The sequence below is a fragment of the Oncorhynchus kisutch genome, unplaced genomic scaffold (genome assembly GCF_002021735.2).
Source record: "Oncorhynchus kisutch isolate 150728-3 unplaced genomic scaffold, Okis_V2 scaffold4011, whole genome shotgun sequence".
In the NCBI taxonomy this organism is placed as follows: domain Eukaryota; kingdom Metazoa; phylum Chordata; class Actinopteri; order Salmoniformes; family Salmonidae; genus Oncorhynchus; species Oncorhynchus kisutch.
In genome coordinates, this window is record NW_022265956.1 from 29,088 (window position 1) to 49,318 (window position 20,231).

Sequence of the window (20,231 nt, forward strand, 5' to 3'; positions counted from 1 at the left end):
GGCTGTTCGCCCAGACTGTTCACCCAGGCTGTTCACCCAGGCTGTTCACCCAGACTGTTCACCCAGACTGTTCACCCAGACTGTTCACCCAGGCTGTTCGCCCAGGCTGTTCGCCCAGGCTGTTCGCCCAGGCTGTTCGCCCAGACTGTTCGCCCAGGCTGTTCGCCCAGACTGTTCGCCCAGGCGCTAATGTTGTTGAGGGTCCAGCAGCGCACAAAAAAATATGGTGTTCTAGCGCGCGTGCAATGATGTCCGAGGGAAAAGTAAACTGTTCATCGTTTCCAGTAACTTCTTTATTTTTGTAATATCCCAAATGGACGTGGCAGTTCCACCAAATGGACGTGGCAGTTCCACCAAATGCAGATTCCAGGTTTGACTAAAGGATCACTTTAGTCAAACAATATATTTAGGGTATTTTCATTCATTAATGATTGTACAACCCCTCCCCCCCCCAAAAAAACATGTTTTTAATAATAATTGTGCATGTCAAGTTTTGTAGATTGAGTACTTATTGTCCAAAGCAAAAACTCTGATCGTTAAAAAAATATATATATATTCCTTTTAAATACACTTATTTCCAATGTGGTCCTGGGTGTAGGTACACATCAAGGAGAGATCACACCCCTGCCCCGACTGTGGTAAAAGGTTCCTCTCACTGGGAGACCTGAAGAGACACCAGCAGAGCTTCTCCGAGGAGAGACCGTACAGCTGCTCCGAGTGCAGGAAGAGTTTCACCCAGCCGGGGTTCCTAAGGGCACACCAGAGGACACACACCGGGGTAAAAGGTTACCGCTGCCCCTACTGTCACAAGGACTTCTTCACTGCCTCCAGTCTGAGGAGACACAGGAAGCAGGCGCATGCGGAAGAGACCGTCACGCTGCCCCCTAGTGGTGGACTCCAGCTGTCACATGCTGGAGAGAGCCTGGGTCAAGCTGAAGCTGGTGTACCAGGACTGAAGGTCATAGTGAAGGAGGAGGAGGATCCTGCTTTTGGTGAGTACATGTTCTCTCACATGTCATGGTCACACCTTATTATGTCAGACCGGTTTAGTTACACACCAACTACTAATAAAACGAAGTAAGGAGGGATTCTCCTATAAAATATAAATCATTAAAGCTAGAGTCCTTAATTAAAACAATAACAAAGGGGACACCCCGCCCCTGTTTTGGTAAAAAGCTGAGGAACTGGCCTGGAGAAATGTAACCACTCTCAAATGCATAGACCGAGCAAGGACTGACCATCTATGATATCAAAATGTATAGTTTTAAGTCTACAAAAGTGTTTGATAAAAATGTACATTGTTTACAAACATTAGAGCAAAACAATTTTATATTTTGGGTTCTGATGGGTTACGACAGTTGAACTAAACTCATTTAAATATTTATAAGTTATATTCTACAAGAATCAATGGGTGTATATCATTAAAGGAATGTTCCACAGCTTGCCTCCACAACTCCACAGGAAGTTGTTACACGCAAACCTCTCCGGCCACGTTGCATGAGCGATGCAAAAATAAATGCACACATTCAGTACATGTCAATCAATCATTTCACCCACACCACTCGCGCACATGAACTAGCGTCTGTGTAGCCAAGCGCTCAAATAGAACTTGGTTCTATCTGAGATGCTCCATCCACTGCAAGACCCCTCCTTATTGGATATCAGGAAGACACAAACCCAAGACCCCTCCTTATTGGATACCAGGAAGATACAAACCCAAGTCCCCTCCTTATTGGATATCAGGAAGATACAAACCCAAGTCATACAAACCCAAGTCCCCTCCTTATTGGATATCAGGAAGATACAAACCCAAGTCCCCTCCTTATTGGATATCAGGAAGATACAAACCCAAGACCCCTCCTTATTGGATATCAGGAAGATACAAACCCAAGACCCCTCCTTATTGGATATCAGGAAGATACAAACCCAAGTCCCCTCCTTATTGGATATCAGGAAGATACAAACCCAAGTCCCCTCCTTATTGGATATCAGGAAGACACAAACCCAAGACCCCTCCTTATTGGATACCAGGAAGATACAAACCCAAGTCCCCTCCTTATTGGATACCAGGAAGATACAAACCCAAGACCCCTCCTTATTGGATATCAGGAAGATACAAACCCAAGACCCCTCCTTATTGGATATCAGGAAGATACAAACCCAAGTCCCCTCCTTATTGGATATCAGGAAGATACAAACCCAAGTCATACAAACCCAAGTCCCCTCCTTATTGGATATCAGGAAGATACAAACCCAAGACCCCTCCTTATTGGATATCAGGAAGATACAAACCCAAGTCCCCTCCTTATTGGATATCAGGAAGATACAAACCCAAGACCCCTCCTTATTGGATATCAAGAAGATACAAACCCAAGTCCCCTCCTTATTGGATATCAGGAAGATACAAACCCAAGACCCCTCCTTGTTGGATATTGTTGGGAAATAATCAGAATTGGTTGGTAACATAGGTAAGATGTTTTATATTCATCATATGTTTGTAAGTTACTTCTCATCAGAATGTGTTTGTATAATACTGTGGCGGGGTTGCAGATATCTGTTCTCTGTCAGGACTAAGTTACTTGGGCCGCAGAGAGGGGAGAGGTCAAGCATGTATCTCTTGGCTCCACAATGTCTGTGTGCCAGTCAATGTGTCTCTGTGATCTTGTCAAGATAGGGTGGATTTGATATATGCCTGTTGATATGAGGATTTGTTTTATGGTTCTGAGTTTGGGAAAATAACATAGTTTAGGAGACAAAGCTGAATGATAAATTATGGCCAATGCTGTCTGGCTATGTGTGTCTTTGCTATAAAGGATCTCAGTTGCAATGTGTAAGGGACTCTCAGAGAATTCATTTATAGACACTGAATTGATCTGAGAGTCACAGGGTTGTGATGGAGCTCATATAATTAAAGATGGACTTTGTGATATCTCTCACTTGTGTGTGGTTTGCTCTCATGATTTGGTAAATACAGGAAATTTCCATGACAATACCAGGAAGACACAAACCCAAGACCCCTCCTTATTGGATACCAGGAAGACACAAACCCAAGACCCCTCCTTATTGGATACCAGGAAGACACAAACCCAAGACCCCTCCTTATTGGATACCAGGAAGATACAAACCCAAGTCCTTATTTTTATTTATTTTTTGGAACCAGGAGAATGAGGGTAGGGCTGCCTTATTACCGGCTCTCAACCAATCATGCTATTTTGTTAGTTTTTTACGCGTTGTTCGTAACTTGTTTTGCACATAATGTTGCTTCCACCATCTCTTATGACCAAAAAGAGCTTCTGGACATCAGAACTGTTATTATTAATCTCAAATTGGACAAGGAGTTCTTCTTCAATGAGTCAGACGCAATGGATATACTGCAGACACCCGACCAGGACCCGATCCCCATGATTTACTGGAGAAGGAAACAGAGATTTTGAGGCAAAAGATCAGGGTGCCTAGCGAGGATCAGGCGACGAGTGGCTAATTTGCCCTTGCCTTCTGTTCTGCTAGCTGACGTTCAATCGCTGGGAAATAAAATGGGACGAACTGAAAGCACGTATATCCTACCAACTGTAACATCTTATGTTTCACCGAGTCGTGGCTGAATGACGACGCTAAGAACATACAGCTGGCGGGTTAAATACTCTATCGGCAAGACAACAGTAGCCTCTGGTAAAACCCGGGGCTGAGGCCTATGCATTTATGTAAACAACAGCTGGCGGGTTATACACTCTATCAGCAAGACAACAGTAGCCTCTGGTAAAACCCGGGGCGGAGGCCTATGCATTTATGTAAACAACAGCTGGCGTGTTATACACTCTATCGGAAAGACAACAGTAGCCTCTGGTAAAACCCGGGGCGGAGGCCTATGCATTTATGTAAACCACAGCTGGCGGGTTATACACTCTATCGGCAAGACAACAGTAGCCTCTGGTAAAACCCGGGGCGGAGGCCTATGCATTTATGTAAACAACAGCTGGCGGGTTATACACTCTATCGGCAAGACAACAGTAGCCTCTGGTAAAACCCAGGGCGGAGGCCTATGCATTTATGTAAACCACAGCTGGTGCAGTGAGTGAATATAAACTCCTGGTCTTACCCCGTTCTACTGTAGTATTCCATTTAATATGTTTTTAAACAACTCGGACACCATTTGAAAAAATGATTGCACATTATTACAGTTCATCCAGAGGACCTGGATGAAGCCTCTGTAGTGACCAATCAGGAGATCGATATTCCTCATCAACCTGGATGAAGCCTCTGTAGTGACCAATCAGGAGATCGATATTCCTCATCAACCTGGATGAAGCCTCTGTAGTGACCAATCAGGAGATCGATATTCCTCATCAACCTGGATAAAACCTCTGTAGTGACCATCAGGAGATATATATTCCTCATCAACCTGGATGAAGCCTCTGTAGTGCCCAATCAGGAGATCGATATTCCTCATCAACCTGGATAAAGCCTCTGTGGTGACAAGATCGATATTCCTCATCAACCTGGATAAAACCTCTGTAGTGACCAATCAGGAGATCGATATTCCTCATCAACCTGGATAAAACCTCTGTAGTGACCAATCAGGAGATCGATATTCCTCATCAACCTGGATGAAGCCTCTGTAGTGACCATCAGGAGATCGATATTCCTCATCAACCTGGATGAAGCCTCTGTAGTGTCCAATCAGGAGATCGATATTCCTCATCAACCTGGATGAAGCCTCTGTAGTGACCAATCAGGAGATCGATATTCCTCATCAACCTGGATGAAGCCTCTGTAGTGACCATCAGGAGATCGATATTCCTCATCAACCTGGATGAAGCCTCTGTAGTGACCAATCAGGAGATCGATATTCCTTATCAACCTGGATGAAGCCTCTGTAGTGACCATCAGGAGATCGATATTCCTCATCAACCTGGATAAAACCTCTGTAGTGACCAATCAGGAGATCGATATTCCTCATTAACCTGGATGAAGCCTCTGTAGTGACCATCAGGAGATCGATATTCCTCATCAACCTGGATGAAGCCTCTGTAGTGACCAATCAGGAGATCGATATTCCTTATCAACCTGGATGAAGCCTCTGTAGTGACCATCAGGAGATCGATATTCCTCATCAACCTGGATGAAGCCTCTGTAGTGACCAATCAGGAGATCGATATTCCTTATCAACCTGGATGAAGCCTCTGTAGTGACCATCAGGAGATCGATATTCCTCATCAACCTGGATAAAACCTCTGTAGTGACCAATCAGGAGATCGATATTCCTCATCAACCTGGATGAAGCCTCTGTAGTGACCATCAGGAGATCGATATACCTCAACCTGGATAAAACCTCTGTAGTGACCATCAGGGGATATATATTCCTCATCAACCTGGATGAAGCCTCTGTAGTGACCATCAGGAGATCGATATTCCTCATCAACCTGGATAAAACCTCTGTAGTGACCAATCAGGAGATATATTATCCTCATCAACCTGGATGAAGTCTCTGTTTCTCTACGTTACCAGCTAGGCTATGTCAATACTACCACTTTTCTCTACGTTACCAGCTAGGCTATGTCAATGCGCTAGCTCTAGATGTAAAGAAACTAGGCAGGTCTCTAAGTTACGTAACGATAGCAGAACTAACGATTCACAACAGCACTGACGTTATGTGTCAGGTTTTCAATATGAAAACATTAGCTGGCGCAAAACACTTACTCTGCTGTTATCTGTCTTCTTCTTCGCTGGTTTAGGATGTCTTCTCCAGATGATCTTCAGGATTACAGTCTCCAGGCTGTTTAACTAGGAACGCACACATTTCCCCCGCATTCGAGGGGGCGGGGCAGGGGGAAGTAGAGATCAGGAAATCAACCTCACTCCTCCCTGAAGCTCGTTGTAGTTTTTTTTTTTTTTTACGTGTTTACCCCGAAATATGCCACTGATGGTCAAATCCGGATACAGAAAAATAATACCTAGCTTTTGATCTACAGGGCTACAGGTTCATAACGTGATCTGGACAACAATGTTGAGGTCAAAAAATGGCCATAGAGTTCCTTTTTTAATTTTAAGTCCAAAAATGGATGTAGCAACTGTAGATTCTAGCTTTTTTTTAATGACTCATTACCCTTTGACCTTTTTTAAATGACTCATTACTCTTTGACCTGTCAAGTTAGTTAGTTAGTTAGTTAGTTAGTTATGGTTTAGTATATTTAACCCAAACTATTGTCCTCATCCACACAGGAGACAGTTCTAACAACCATCACTCTGAGACTACTGAGGAGAGTCTCCCTGCAGCCGTAGAGCATAAACAACAACAACAACAACAACAACATAAACAGCATCACAGCTGTCACAGAAGAGTCCACTCCTGCCTTGTGTGTGGAAAGGAGTTTCCCATTGCATACAAGCTACAAGTCCATATGAGAATCCACACTGGAGAGAAGCCTTACTCCTGCTCTGTGTGTGGGAAGAGCTTCGCCCAGAAGGGGAGCCTGACGCTCCACCAGATCGTCCACACCGGAGAGAAACCTTACTCCTGCCCCGACTGTGGGAACACCTTCTCCCAGATGATCAGGTGTGTTGTTGTTATCAGTGTAGACCAGTGTCATATTAATTAGTGCACACCATAGCAAAACGTTTTTGCAAAGGAGAACGAAAACAAGCCCTTCATATTGAACAACTACAGGTCATCCCTTCTGTTACGGCCGTGTGCATCCTTTTGGTTCCTAGTGAACACGATCCTCGTCCATCCTTTTTAAGTATATATATATATATATATATATATATAATATATGTGTATTTAGGTTGGCAAATGCCATTTGCTCATGGAGTTCATTGGTTTGTTTTGACTGGCTGCTATGTGGGTGTAATCAAACTTCAACTACCTATAACCAACTTATCTTTATAACTGATCAGCCTGAAGAGACACCAACTGCTGCACACAGGAGAGAGACCGTACAGCTGCTCCGAGTGTGGGAGAAGCTACACCCAGCAGAGAAACCTGAGGTGTAACCTATGCTTTTTATTTATCAATTATACGGTTTACATGGTCATTTCAAGTAGTCAGAAGTGTTTTTTTGTAAAAAAAAATTATCTACTTTTATCTTATCTTAGGGCCCACCAGCTGAAGCACACCGCAGAGAGACTTCACCGCTGCTCTGTGTGTGGGAAGAGCTTCTTCACACCCTCAGGACTCAGGGATCACCAGAGGTTAGTATGGACTTGAATTGATGATTTCACTATTATTTTTTGTCATCTCTTTTATTTGATGTTCCTTTATTCATCTATTTTATTGCCTTCTGTTGTTGTTTTTTTGATCTCCTATATTTCATTAAGTGTTGTGATTTTAAATACACTTTTAAATAAAGTTTAATTTGATTTAGGTCTCACACAGGAGAGAAACCATTCCCTTGCTCTGTGTGTGGGAAGAGCTTCTCACGGCCTGGTCCCCTGAGAGAACACCAGCAGACTCACACAGGAGATGGTGGACAGGTGGAGCGAGACCGCGGCAAGGTGGGAGACAATTGTAGCCACGTCCCAAATCGTAATAGCTTGGGCCTTGGGAATAGGGTTCCATTTAAATTATGACTGACAGTGTTTCAAGAGGAGACGTCAATATTCTGTCATCTGGGGAACCTACATAGGTAGTTAGGGCCAAGATCTTTGTTATTCCTATCTTGTTTAAAAATAATAATAATATTGAATTAAATTTCCATTCTAGGACCCTGGTGACCGATCGAGACCCAAACCCAAAGAGTCCCTGGGTGAAACTCTGGGACTGAAAATTATAGTTGAAGAACTGAAGAAAGAAGAGGAGGGGAAGGAGGCGAGAGGAGAAGAGGATGAGGAAGTTGGTGGTTTGATCAATTCCGACGGAGAGGAAGTTGGTCACGTTTCTCTTTCTAGTAAGAGGCAGAATGATGATGATTTTGATTGAGCTCTTCAAAATGGCACCCAATTCCCTACATAGCAATACTTTTGACCAGAGCCCTATAGGGAATAGGGTGCTATTTGGGACACAGCCTCTGTGTTAGTTAGTCGGTCAGCTAGTGTTAGCATAACGGCTAAGTATTTGTTTAACCTGGTCTACACTTTTTTGCCCATAGGGCTCTATGTAGGGAATAGGATTTCATTTGGGGACGCAGATCCATTGTTTAACCTCTCCACTTTTCCACACAGGAAAAAGCCCTGTCCCAGGCTTTGTTAGCGGTGAGATTCCCTCTACATCAACAGAACCTGAACAACACCAAAAAATCCAGGAGAAACGATACAGAACCAAGAAGCATCACCTCTGCTCGGTGTGTGGAAAGGAGTTCCCTAAACCATCGAAGCTAGTTGCACATCTCCGCACACACAGTGGAGAGAAACCCTTCCGCTGCTCCGTGTGCGGTAGAGGTTTCTCCACGGGGGGTATCACCCTACAGAGACACCTTCTGACGCACACAGGGGAGAAACCTTACCACTGCTCTGTCTGTGGGAAGAGGTTCATCCAGCGAGGGAATCTGTTAAAACACCAGAAGGTACACACTGGAGAGAAACCTTACTCCTGCTCCGTGTGTGGCCGGAGTTTCCCTCGATTTGAGCGTCTGAAGGACCACCAGCGGACACATACGGGAGAGAAACCTCAATCTTGCGATGTCTGTGGGATGAGGTTCTCCTACGCATCCTCCCTCAAGGTCCTTTAGCCATTATTGCCACACTTCCCTACATTGTTTTTTATCACTCAAATTTTATTTTATTTGTTACATGCTTTGTAAACAACAGATGTAGACAATATACACAATGAGTAACGATAACTTGGCTATATAGACAATGAGTAACAATAACTTGGCTATATAGACGATGAGTATCGATAACTTGGCTATATAGACAATGAGTAACGATAACTTGGCTATATAGACAATGAGTAACGATAACTTGGCTATATAGACAATGAGTAACAATAACTTGGCTATATAGACAATGAGTAACGATAACTTGGCTATATAGACAATGAGTAACAATAACTTGGCTATATAGACAATGAGTAACGATAACTTGGCCAGTACAGAGTCCATGTGCAGGGTTACGAGGTAATTGTTTACCTATATTTAACAAGGCAAGTCAGTTAAGACTTTTCAATGACGGCCTAGGAACAGTGGGTTAACTGGTCTAGGAACAGTGGGTTAACTGGCCTAGGAACAGTGGGTTAACTGGCCTAGGAACAGTGGGTTAACTAGGAACAGTGGGTTAACTGGCCTAGGAACAGTGGGTTAACTGGCCTAGGAACAGTGGGTTAACTGGCCTAGGAACAGTGGGTTAACTGGTCTAGGAACAGTGGGTTAACTGGTCTAGGAACAGTGGGTTAACTGGCCTAGGAACAGTGGGTTAACTAGGAACAGTGGGTTAACTGGCCTAGGAACAGTGGGTTAACTAGGAACAGTGGGTTAACTAGGAACAGTGGGTTAACTGGCCTAGGAACAGTGGGTTAACTGGCCTAGGAACAGTGGGTTAACTGGCCTAGGAACAGTGGGTTAACTGGCCTAGGAACAGTGGGTTAACTGGTCTAGGAACAGTGGGTTAACTGGTCTAGGAACAGTGGGTTAACTGGCCTAGGAACAGTGGGTTAACTGGCCTAGGAACAGTGGGTTAACTGGCCTAGGAACAGTAGGTTAACTGGCCTAGGAACAGTGGGTTAACTAGGAACAGTGGGTTAACTGGCCTAGGAACAGTGGGTTAACTAGGAACAGTGGGTTAACTGGCCTAGGAACAGTGGGTTAACTGGCCTAGGAACAGTGGGTTAACTGGCCTAGGAACAGTGGGTTAACTAGGAACAGTGGGTTAACTGGCCTAGGAACAGTGGGTTAACTAGGAACAGTGGGTTAACTGGCCTAGGAACAGTGGGTTAACTGGCCTAGGAACAGTGGGTTAACTGGCCTAGGAACAGTGGGTTAACTAGGAACAGTGGGTTAACTGGCCTAGGAACAGTGGGTTAACTGGCCTAGGAACAGTGGGTTAACTAGGAACAGTGGATTAACTGGCCTAGGAACAGTGGGTTAACTGGTCTAGGAACAGTGGATTAACTAGGAACAGTGGGTTAACTGGTCTAGGAACAGTGGGTTAACTGGCCTAGGAACAGTGGGTTAACTGGCCTAGGAACAGTGGGTTAACTGGCCTAGGAACAGTGGATTAACTGGCCTAGGAACAGTGGGTTAACTAGGAACAGTGGGTTAACTGGCCTAGGAACAGTGGGTTAACTGGCCTAGGAACAGTGGGTTAACTGGCCTAGGAACAGTGGGTTAACTGGCCTAGGAACAGTGGGTTAACTGGCCTAGGAACAGTGGGTTAACTGCCTTGTTCAGGGGCAGAACGGCACATTTGTACCTTGTCAGCTCGGGGATTCGAACACGGGGATTCGAACTTGCAACCTTTCGGTTACTAGTCCAATGCTCTAACCACTAAGCTACCCTGCCGTCCCAGGGTGGATATGAGGTAGACATGAGGTAGACATGAGGTTGACATGAGGTTGACATGAGGTTGACATGAGGTTGACATGAGGTTGACATGAGGTTGACATGAGGTAGACATGAGGTAGACATGAGGTAGACATGAGGTAGACATGAGGTAGACATGAGGTAGACATGTACAAATATAACTAGGAATAAAGTGACAGATAATAAAGAGTAACTAACTATTAATCTGATGGCTTGGGGGGGTAGAGGCTGTTCAGCAGTCTGATGGCTTGGGGGGGTAGAGGCTGTTCAGCAGTCTGATGGCTTGGGGGGCAGAGGCTGTTCAGCAGTCTGATGGCTTGGGGGGGTAGAGGCTGTTCAGCAGTCTGACGGCTTGGGGGGGTAGAGGCTGTTCAGCAGTCTGGCTTGGGGGGGTAGAGGCTGTTCAGCAGTCTGATGGCTTGGGGGGGTAGAGGCTGTTCAGCAGTCTGATGGCTTGGGGGGGTAGAGGCTGTTCAGCAGTCTGATGGCTTGGGGGGTAGAGGCTGTTCAGCAGTCTGATGGCTTGGGGGGGGTAGAGGCTGTTCAGCAGTCTGATGGCTTGGGGGGCAGAGGCTGTTCAGCAGTCTGATGGCTTGGGGGGGTAGAGGCTGTTCAGCAGTCTGATGGCTTGGGGGGCAGAGGCTGTTCAGCAGTCTGATGGCTTGGGGGGCAGAGGCTGTTCAGCAGTCTGATGGCTTGGGGGGGTAGAGGCTGTTCAGCAGTCTGATGGCTTCGGGGGGTAGAGGCTGCTCAGCAGTCTGGCTTGGGGGGTAGAGGCTGTTCAGCAGTCTGATGGCTTGGGGGGGTAGAGGCTGTTCAGCAGTCTGATGGCTTGGGGGCAGAGGCTGTTCAGCAGTCTGATGGCTTGGGGGGGTAGAGGCTGTTCAGCAGTCTTATGGCTTGGGGGGTAGAGGCTGTTCAGCAGTCTTATGGCTTGGGGGGGTAGAGGCTGCTCAGCAGTCTGATGGCTTCAGTGGGTAGAGGCTGCTCAGCAGTCTGGCTTGGGGGGTAGAGGCTGTTCAGCAGTCTGATGGCTTGGGGGGGTAGAGGCTGTTCAGCAGTCTGATGGCTTGGGGGGGTAGAGAATGTTCAGCAGTCTGATGGCTTGGGGGGTAGAGGCTGTTCAGCAGTCTGATGGCTTGGGGGGTAGAGGCTGTTCAGCAGTCTGGCTTGGGGTGTAGAGGCTGTTCAGCAGTCTGATGGCTTGGGGTAGAGGCTGTTCAGCAGTCTGATGGTTTGGGGGGTAGAGGCTGTTCATGGTCCTGTTGGTTCCAGACTTGGTGCATCGGTACCGCTTGCCATGCATGAGCACAGAGAGCAGTCTATGACTTGAGTCTTTGACAATGTTTAGGGCTTTCCGCCTGGTATAGAGTTCCTGGATGGCTGGGAGCGTGGAGTGCAATAGAGATTGCATCATCTGTGGATCTGTTGGGGCGGTAATGCGAATTGGACTGGGTCCAGGGTGTCTGGGATGAGGATGGTGTGATGTGAGCCATGACCAGCCTTTCAAAGCATTTCACGGCTACAGAAGAGTGTTACGGGCGATAGTCATTTAGACAGGTTACCTTGGCCTTCTTGGGCACAGGGACTAATGTGGTCTGCTTGAAACATGTTGGTATTACAAACTGGCTCAGGGAGAGATTGAAAATGTAAGTGAAGACACTTGCCAGCTGGTCAGCGCATGCTCTGAGTATGCATCCTGGTAATCTGTCTGAACCTGTGGCCATAGTGAATGTTAACCTGTTTAATGGTCTTACTCACATCGGCTACAGAGAGTGTGATCACAGAGTCGTCCGGAACAGCCAGTGCGCTCATGCAAGGTTTACTGTTGCTTGCCTCGAAGTGAGCATAGAAGGCATTTAGCTCGTCTGGTAGGCTCGTGTCACTGGGCAGCTCTCGGCTAGGTTTCCCTTTGTAATCTGTGATAGTTTTCAAGCCCTGCCACATCCGACGTGTGTCAGTGCCGATGTATGAGGATTCGATCTTAGTAATGTATTGATGCTCTGCCTGTTTGATGGTTCATCCGAGGGCATTGCAAAATTTCTTATCAGCATCCGGATTAGTGTCATGCTCCTTGGAAGCAAAGCTCTAGCCTTTAGCTCAGTGCGGATGTTGCCTGTAAACCATGGCTTCTGGTTGGGATATGTACGTACCGTCACTGTGGGGACGATGTCATCGATGCACTTATTAATGAAGCTGGTGGCTGATGTGGTAAACTCCTCAATCCTGGAACATATTCCAGTCTGTGCTGAAGAGAAACAGTCCTGTAGGTTTTAGCATCCGCTTCATCGGACCACTTTCGTATTGAGCGCATTACTGGTACTTCCTGATTAGAGTTTTTGCTTGTAAGCAGGAATCGGGAGGATAAGAGTTATGGTCAGATTTGCCAAATGGAGGGCAACGGAGATATTGGTATGCGTTTCTGTGTGTGGAGTAAAGGTGATGGTAGAAAGGAGGTAAAACAGATTTCAGCTCACACATTAACTCACATCAGTAGAAACTCCACCTCTCTTTAGGTGGGCTGTATTTTTCCACAGTTCACATACATAGTTTATCACACTTCTGCAAAATGTTTCATTATCTTCTGCAAGCCTAACCGTTTCTAACAGTTTTTCTCCTCCCTAGTGTGGGGAGGCCTCTCTCCAGTTATTAGTTTCACCGTTATTACAAGTCGACAGTTCAGTTGTCCTTGAAATGTCTCAACTATACCCAGCTCATAGTTTGCGAAATAGTAACACAATGGCCTAGTCTTAAAAAGTCTAGTCACACATATTATTGGATTATGACTGTAACACATTTTGACTCTAACACATTTCATACAATTATATGGTTTCAGGGTGGAATACTTTAGTCATTATCTTAAACATACAAATTCTTCTATCAACAGGTCCATCGCAGGATGCACACCGGGGAGAGACCTTACCAGTGCTCTGTCTGTGGGGAGAGCTTCAACTCAACAGCAAACCTGAGGAAACACAGACAGTCCCACACTGGAGATAAAGGGTCTGCTAACATGAAGAGGGGTCGGCTCCTGAGGTCGTCCCACACTGGAGAGGGGTGTGCTGCTGTTACTGGAGGATTTCAGACTGCTGGAGGTGATGCTCTGGTAAATCATCAGACTACCTGTGGACTATTCAAACCAGATGGGGGAATAGGACATCACTAACAGGATTAATTGATAGATTTTTGTCTGCAATATTTGTACAGTTTAAAAGTACAAATAAATGCCAGAGGGTAAAAACATTTTATAAACTGGGTGGTTCGAGCCCTAAATGCTAATTGGCTGACAGCAGTGGTATATCAGACCGTATACCACGGGTATGACAAAACATTACATTTTTGGGCTCTAATTACGTTGATAACCAGTTTATAATAGCAATAAGGCACCTTGGAGGTTTGTGGTATATGGCCAATATACCGCGGCTATACCCCCTCGTGCCTTATTCCTTAAAAATACACGTATTTCATCAGAGTAGGATGGAATACATTTTTAAAAACTAAACGGTCTCTTAACTCAACGTACTGTGTGACTCCTCTGCCATTTAGGGAACCGTGGACAAAGATAAAAGCTCTCTGGGTCCTGACCAAGGCCATGGTGATGGCTGCAGTCAAACATCTACCATATATATCGATAGTAAAGAAGAAGAAGAGGAGGAGGAGGAAGTTGGTGGTTTGATAAATTCCGAAGGAGAAGAAGTTAATTGGGATTACCTCAGTAAGTAAAATATTATTGGTGATGTATTGGCTGAATCCTACATAGTGAACTAGATGGTTGTTGATGTATTGGCTGAATCCTACATAGTGAACTAGATGGTTGTTGATGTATTGGCTGAATCCTACATAGTGAACTAGACTTGTTGATGTATTGGCTGAGTCCTACATAGTGAACTAGACTTGTTGATGTATTGGCTGAGTCCTTCATAGTGAACTAGATGGTTGTTGATGTATTGGCTGAATCCTACATAGTGAACTAGATGGTTGTTGATGTATTGGCTGAATCCTACATAGTGAACTAGACCGTTGTTGATGTATTGGCTGAATCCTACATAGTGAACTAGATGGTTGTTGATGTATTGGCTGAATCCTACATAGTGAACTAGATGGTTGTTGATGTATTGGCTGAATCCTACATAGTGAACTAGACGGTTGTTGATGTATTGGCTGAATCCTACATAGTGAACTAGACGGTTGTTGATGTACAGGCTGAATCCTACATAGTGAACTAGATGGTTGTTGATGTATTGGCTGAATCCTACATAGTGAACTAGATGGTTGTTGATGTACAGGCTGAATCCTACATAGTGAACTAGACTTGTTGATGTATTGGCTGAATCCTACATAGTGAACTAGATGGTTGTTGATGTATTGGCTGAATCCTACATAGTGAACTAGACCGTTGTTGATGTATTGGCTGAATCCTACATAGTGAACTAGATGGTTGTTGATGTATTGGCTGAATCCTACATAGTGAACTAGATGGTTGTTGATGTATTGGCTGAATCCTACATAGTGAACTAGACGGTTGTTGATGTATTGGCTGAATCCTACATAGTGAACTAGACGGTTGTTGATGTATTGGCTGAATCCTACATAGTGAACTAGACGGTTGTTGATGTACAGGCTGAATCCTACATAGTGAACTAGATGGTTGTTGATGTATTGGCTGAATCCTACATAGTGAACTAGACGGTTGTTGATGTATTGGCTGAATCCTACATAGTGAACTAGATGTTTGTTGATGTATTGGCTGAATCATCAGGTCCTGGATCTTCAGCATTGCAGGGACCGAAGTCAGTTTCTGAAAAGTTTGAGAACCAAGTTGAAGATGATGATGATGATGTGGAAGAAGAGGAAATTGGTGGTCTAATCAATTCAGACGGAGAAGAAATCGTTTGGGATCGTCATCGTATCAGTAAGTGATAGAATGTTGACAGTTAGAATGTTGACGCTTCGCTCGTCATCTAACCCCCCCCATACTGTTTCATCAACACAGGACAGCGTGTCAGCCGTCCTTCTGACAGCGAGGAGAGTCCCTCCGCATCAGGAGAACCTGAACAACACCAGGAGGATCACAACAACACCAGGAGGATCACAACAACACCAGGAGAACCTGAACGACACCAGGAGGATCACAACAACACCAAGTCTCACCACTGCTTTAGATGTGGGAAAGACTTCGCCAACATCTCTAACCTGCGGCGACACCAGAAGAGACACTCAGGTCGTTGTCTCCACTGAGTGCCTGTTAAAATGATGAGTTCTAAATATGGAATTCCACATGACGTTCTTTGATTCCTTTTCATTGATATGTTGTTGTGACCCATTTTAGAATTCACTTTGAATGTGTGTTCCAAATGGCACCCGATTCCCTTCCCAGTGTGCTACTTTTGACCAGAGCTCTATGGGCCCTAGTGCACCACCAAGGGAATAGGGTGCCAATTCGGACACAACCCTAAACACTGTAAATCTGACTCGACAGGAGAGAGTTCCGAACACAGATCTGACAGCGAAGCCAGGAAGTCCCACTGCTGCCCAGAATGTGGAAGAGACTGTAAGAAGCTATCAGCTCTACAAAAACACATGAAGATCCACACAGGAGAGAAGCCGTACCCTTGCTCCGTGTGTGGGAAACAGTTCCGTGAAAGAACAGCCCTCCGCGACCACCAGAAAGTGCACACGAGAGAAAAACCTTACCCTTGCCCCGACTGTGGGAAGAGGTTTGCTCACTCAGGAGCTATGAAGAGACACCTGCTGACGCACACCGGAGAAAAACCTTACTCCTGCTCTGTGTGTGGGAGGAGCTACACCCAGATAGGGCGACTGAGAGAACACGAGCGAACACACAGGTCGGTTCTATGTTAAGTTTAGATGTTCTGCTGTTTAGTCTTTTCTTGCTACTTTTTAGTCTGCCTATCTTGTAGTATTAGTCACACACATATATAGGTTTTAGCCCGTTTTTAAAAAGCATTTCTAACGCTGTTGCTGATGCACATCAGATCTGGGCCACAAAACTTCTCAGAGTAGAAGTGCTGATCTAGGACCTGTCCATATAATCTTATTCATGATGGCTAAACTGATCCTAGATCAGTACACCTACTCTGAGAGGTGTTGTGAATTACGGGCCCAGCTCGTTTGTTTAATTAATTGGACAAAAGATCAGAATTAGGCCTATCTGTGTAAACGTAGCCTTTGTGATTTCTGCGTGTAATAAAAAGTGGTCTACACATAAAATGCATTATTATTATTACTATTATTGTTATTATTACTATTATTATTATTATTACTATTAGTATTATTGTTTATTATTGTTGTTATTATTATTATTGTTATTATTACTTATTATTATGATTACTATTAGTATTATTGTTTATTATTGTTGTTATTATTATTATTGTTATTATTACTTATTATTATTACTATTAGTATTATTATTTATTATTATTGTTGTTGTTATTATTATTATTGTTATTATTGTTGTTATTATTATTATTATTGTTATTATTATTATTATTATTGTTGTTGTTGCTGTTATTATTATTATTATTGTTGTTGTTATTATTATTATAGTTGTTCTTATTATTGTTGTTGTTATTATTATAGCGATGAGAAACACGACTGTTCCGTCTGTTGGAGGAGCTTCGCCAAAGCTAAGGCCCTCGTCGCTCACTTCAGGTAAAGCACTTTGGGACAACAACTGACATGAAAAAAGGGGCTTTTATTAAATACATTTGTGATCCACTGATTCATTCATGAATTGACGTTTTGATTGATTCAGGACCCACACTGGAGAGAGACCCTACAGCTGTGAGGAGTGCGGGAAGAGCTACGTACGAACCCAGAACCTCCGAGCCCATCAGAGGAAAAGTCACAGCAGCTCACTACCAAACCCTGGGACTGAGACCGGGGAAACCCTGGTTGCAGGGGTGAAGAGTGAAGAGGATTCTATTAGTATCAGTGATGAAGAGGAAAAGGAGTTGATGCTAGCAGGGTGGAGGAAAACGAGGACTAGCCTTTCACATTAGGATAGATTCCTCTTTGTGCTGACCATCTCTAGACACCGAATGAATAGAATGGACCAGAGCAAGGACTAGCCAACCACATAGGATTTTCTGCATCCAAAATGGTACCCTATTCCCTAAATACCAGGTCCTGGTCAAAACTAGTGCACTATATATAGGGAATAGGGTGTCATTTAAGATGTAGATAGAATCTGTGGTGATGATCTGTAGACAAAGAACCAATAGAATGGACTGTAGTTCTAATTTCCACCAGCGGAGGGTGAGCAAAGTCTGACAAAAATTATTAGTGTTGAGAAATTGAGTTTTATCTAAAACATACTTTTAGTCATGTAGTGTATGTGGACACCTGCTCATCTAACATCTCATTCCAAAATCATTGGCATTAATATGGAGTCGGTCCCGACTTTGCTGCTATATCAGCCTCTACCTCTTCTGGGAAGGCTTTCCACTAGATGTTGGAACATTGCTGCGGGGACTTGCTTCCATTCAGCCACAAGAGCATTAGTGAGGTCAGGTACTGATGTTGGGCGATTAGGCCTGTCTCGCAATCTGCGTTCCAATTCATCCCAAAGGTGTTCGATGGGGTTGAGGTCAGGGCTCTGTGCAGGCCAGTCAAGCTCTTCCACACTGATCTGAACAAACCATTTCTGTATGGACCTACCTTTGTGCACGGGGGCATTGTCATGCTGAAACAGGAAAAGGCCTTCCCCAAACTGTTGTCACAAAATCGGAAGCACAGAATCATCTAGAATGTCATTGTATGCTGTAGCGTTAATATTGGTAGCGAACTTTACACCACTCTGCCCGACGCTTGGTATTGCGCATGGTGATCTTAGGCTTGTGTGCGGCTGCTCGGCCATGGAAACCCATTTCGTGAAGCTCCGGACTAACATTTATTGTGCTGATGTTGCTTCCAGAGGTGATTTGGAACTCGGTAGTGAGTATTGCAACCGAGGACAGGTGATTTTTTACACACTTCAGCACTCTGCGGTCCTGTTCTGTGAGCTTGTGTGGCCTACCACTTTGTGGCTGAGCCGTCTTTGCTCCAAGAAGTTTCCACTCCACAATAACAGCACGTACAGTTAGTTGAAATGTGGCATCCTATTACGATGCCACATTGAAAGTCACTGAGCTCATCAGTAAGGCCATTTTACTAGTTTGTCTATGGAGATTGCATGGCTCGATTTTAAACGGATGTGACTTAAATAGCCGGATCCACTAATTTGAAGGGGTGTCCACATACTTTTGTATATATAGTGTATAGAAGGGTTGTCTTTTATTTTTTTTAAACTGCATTGTTGGTTAGGGGCTCGTAAATAAGCAGTTCACTGTAAAGTCTACATCTGTTGTAGTCAGCGAATGTGACTAATACAATTTGATAGTCACGAAAATTATGTATGCAAGTCGATGTGGCAGAAGGCCATGAGTTGTTATGATTCTGAACGTCATATAGCAAAGCAACAATGACAAGAAGCTGCCATAGTGCCATCTTGTTCTCGATACCATGTCTTGTTTTGACTGATGTCTCATCTACGCTAATGTGGCTAAAATTCACTAGCTAGCTAACCAACAACTCTAACGATGTATTGAGCGACTTGAACAAGTGCTCATTGTGCAAATGTATTGGTTTTCAAAAAATATTTGAAGAATAAAAATATAGTTTACATATTGTCAACAATATAAGCCAGTTTTTTCTTCAAAGTTGCGCCCTCATTATTAACGTAAACTCACCCCATTCCTTACAAATGTGCGCAACCGCAACATTCTAACGAGGCTACAAAGAAAACTAATGGGACTGTGTTGACTTCAAAATCGGGGGGGGGGGGGGGGGGTGAACTAGGTTTCTGTTCAAGCGTTGATCGATATGGTAATGGCTCTACAGTATTGGAGAAAAGTTGAAAAAACGGACCCTCCGTTACATCAGGACGTGTCATGTCGTAACGTACAGCACACATAAAGCAACTATTTATGTCTTACAATCTCTCTCCACCAGGTGTAGCACTACTCACATCCTTTAAAAACAAGAAATGGACAGTGACGGGGGTAAGGGGGGGATACCTAGTCATTTTTTTTTTGCGTCATCCTTCTCAAAGCCACTGTTTATTTCTAAGATCACTTTAGCACCGCCCTAAAAACCCGATTCAAATTCGACACAAACCTTCCAATAGGTCTGTAATGACACATTATATAAACTCTTTATAGCGTTTTATTTACATTTTAGAGGCAATAAGTTGGACAGATCAGTGAAAAGAAGCAATTTTCCCACACCTCTCTCCTTCTCACTATCACGCATTAGTTTCGCTTCCCCACCCGCCATTTATAAAAAGACCAGACGGAGCTCATTGCCTGCTTGAATTATGCAGAAACAGGCAGCGTTTAGGTCATGCAATTGATTCTGTTGGAAAGGGGAGACATTGTGCTTTACAATGGTATTGACATTACAGTTGATCTGGAAGTATTACGTTTGGGGGCGCTAAAATAAGGGCAATTGTACGGACCAAGGCGATGTACGAGTTTACGTTAGTTGCTTAACAACCAACCCATCCACTGACCACGAACATTCCGTTAAATTTGGATAACCTGACTGAAGAGATTATGCAATTATTCTGTTATTTTTGTATACATCTCAATCATTCAAATATGTTAAATTCCTTCACAATTGATCATATTTGTATTTGTTCTGGTGGTGCCAATAATTAACCCGGTGCGTTGTAGCCAACACATGCAATACCACTCACTGACGTCTATGCACAATCAATGT

At 44.2% G+C, this 20,231-nt stretch overlaps 1 protein-coding gene across 4 annotated transcripts in view; it reads left to right on the plus strand.

The window, feature by feature from the left end:
• LOC109881949 (zinc finger protein 420) overlaps positions 1-19,148 on the plus strand; it is a 27,234-nt gene extending 8,086 nt beyond the window's left edge. For 3 of the 4 annotated variants that reach the window (XM_031821695.1, XM_031821693.1, XM_031821696.1), the window contains 14 exons: positions 599-992; positions 6,220-6,553; positions 6,895-6,984; positions 7,093-7,188; positions 7,362-7,491; positions 7,700-7,883; positions 8,158-8,654; positions 13,339-13,557; positions 13,998-14,166; positions 15,211-15,363; positions 15,445-15,672; positions 15,931-16,297; positions 17,052-17,123; positions 17,227-19,148. In XM_031821695.1, coding sequence (XP_031677555.1) covers positions 599-992; positions 6,220-6,553; positions 6,895-6,984; positions 7,093-7,188; positions 7,362-7,491; positions 7,700-7,883; positions 8,158-8,654; positions 13,339-13,557; positions 13,998-14,166; positions 15,211-15,363; positions 15,445-15,672; positions 15,931-16,297; positions 17,052-17,123; positions 17,227-17,473 — 3,180 coding nt within the window. In that variant the 3' untranslated portion in view covers positions 17,474-19,148. The remainder of the gene's footprint in view (positions 1-598; positions 993-6,219; positions 6,554-6,894; positions 6,985-7,092; positions 7,189-7,361; positions 7,492-7,699; positions 7,884-8,157; positions 8,655-13,338; positions 13,558-13,997; positions 14,167-15,210; positions 15,364-15,444; positions 15,673-15,930; positions 16,298-17,051; positions 17,124-17,226) is intronic. The other variant, XM_031821694.1, reaches the window with a different exon arrangement.
• The last annotated feature ends 1,083 nt before the right edge of the window (positions 19,149-20,231 follow it).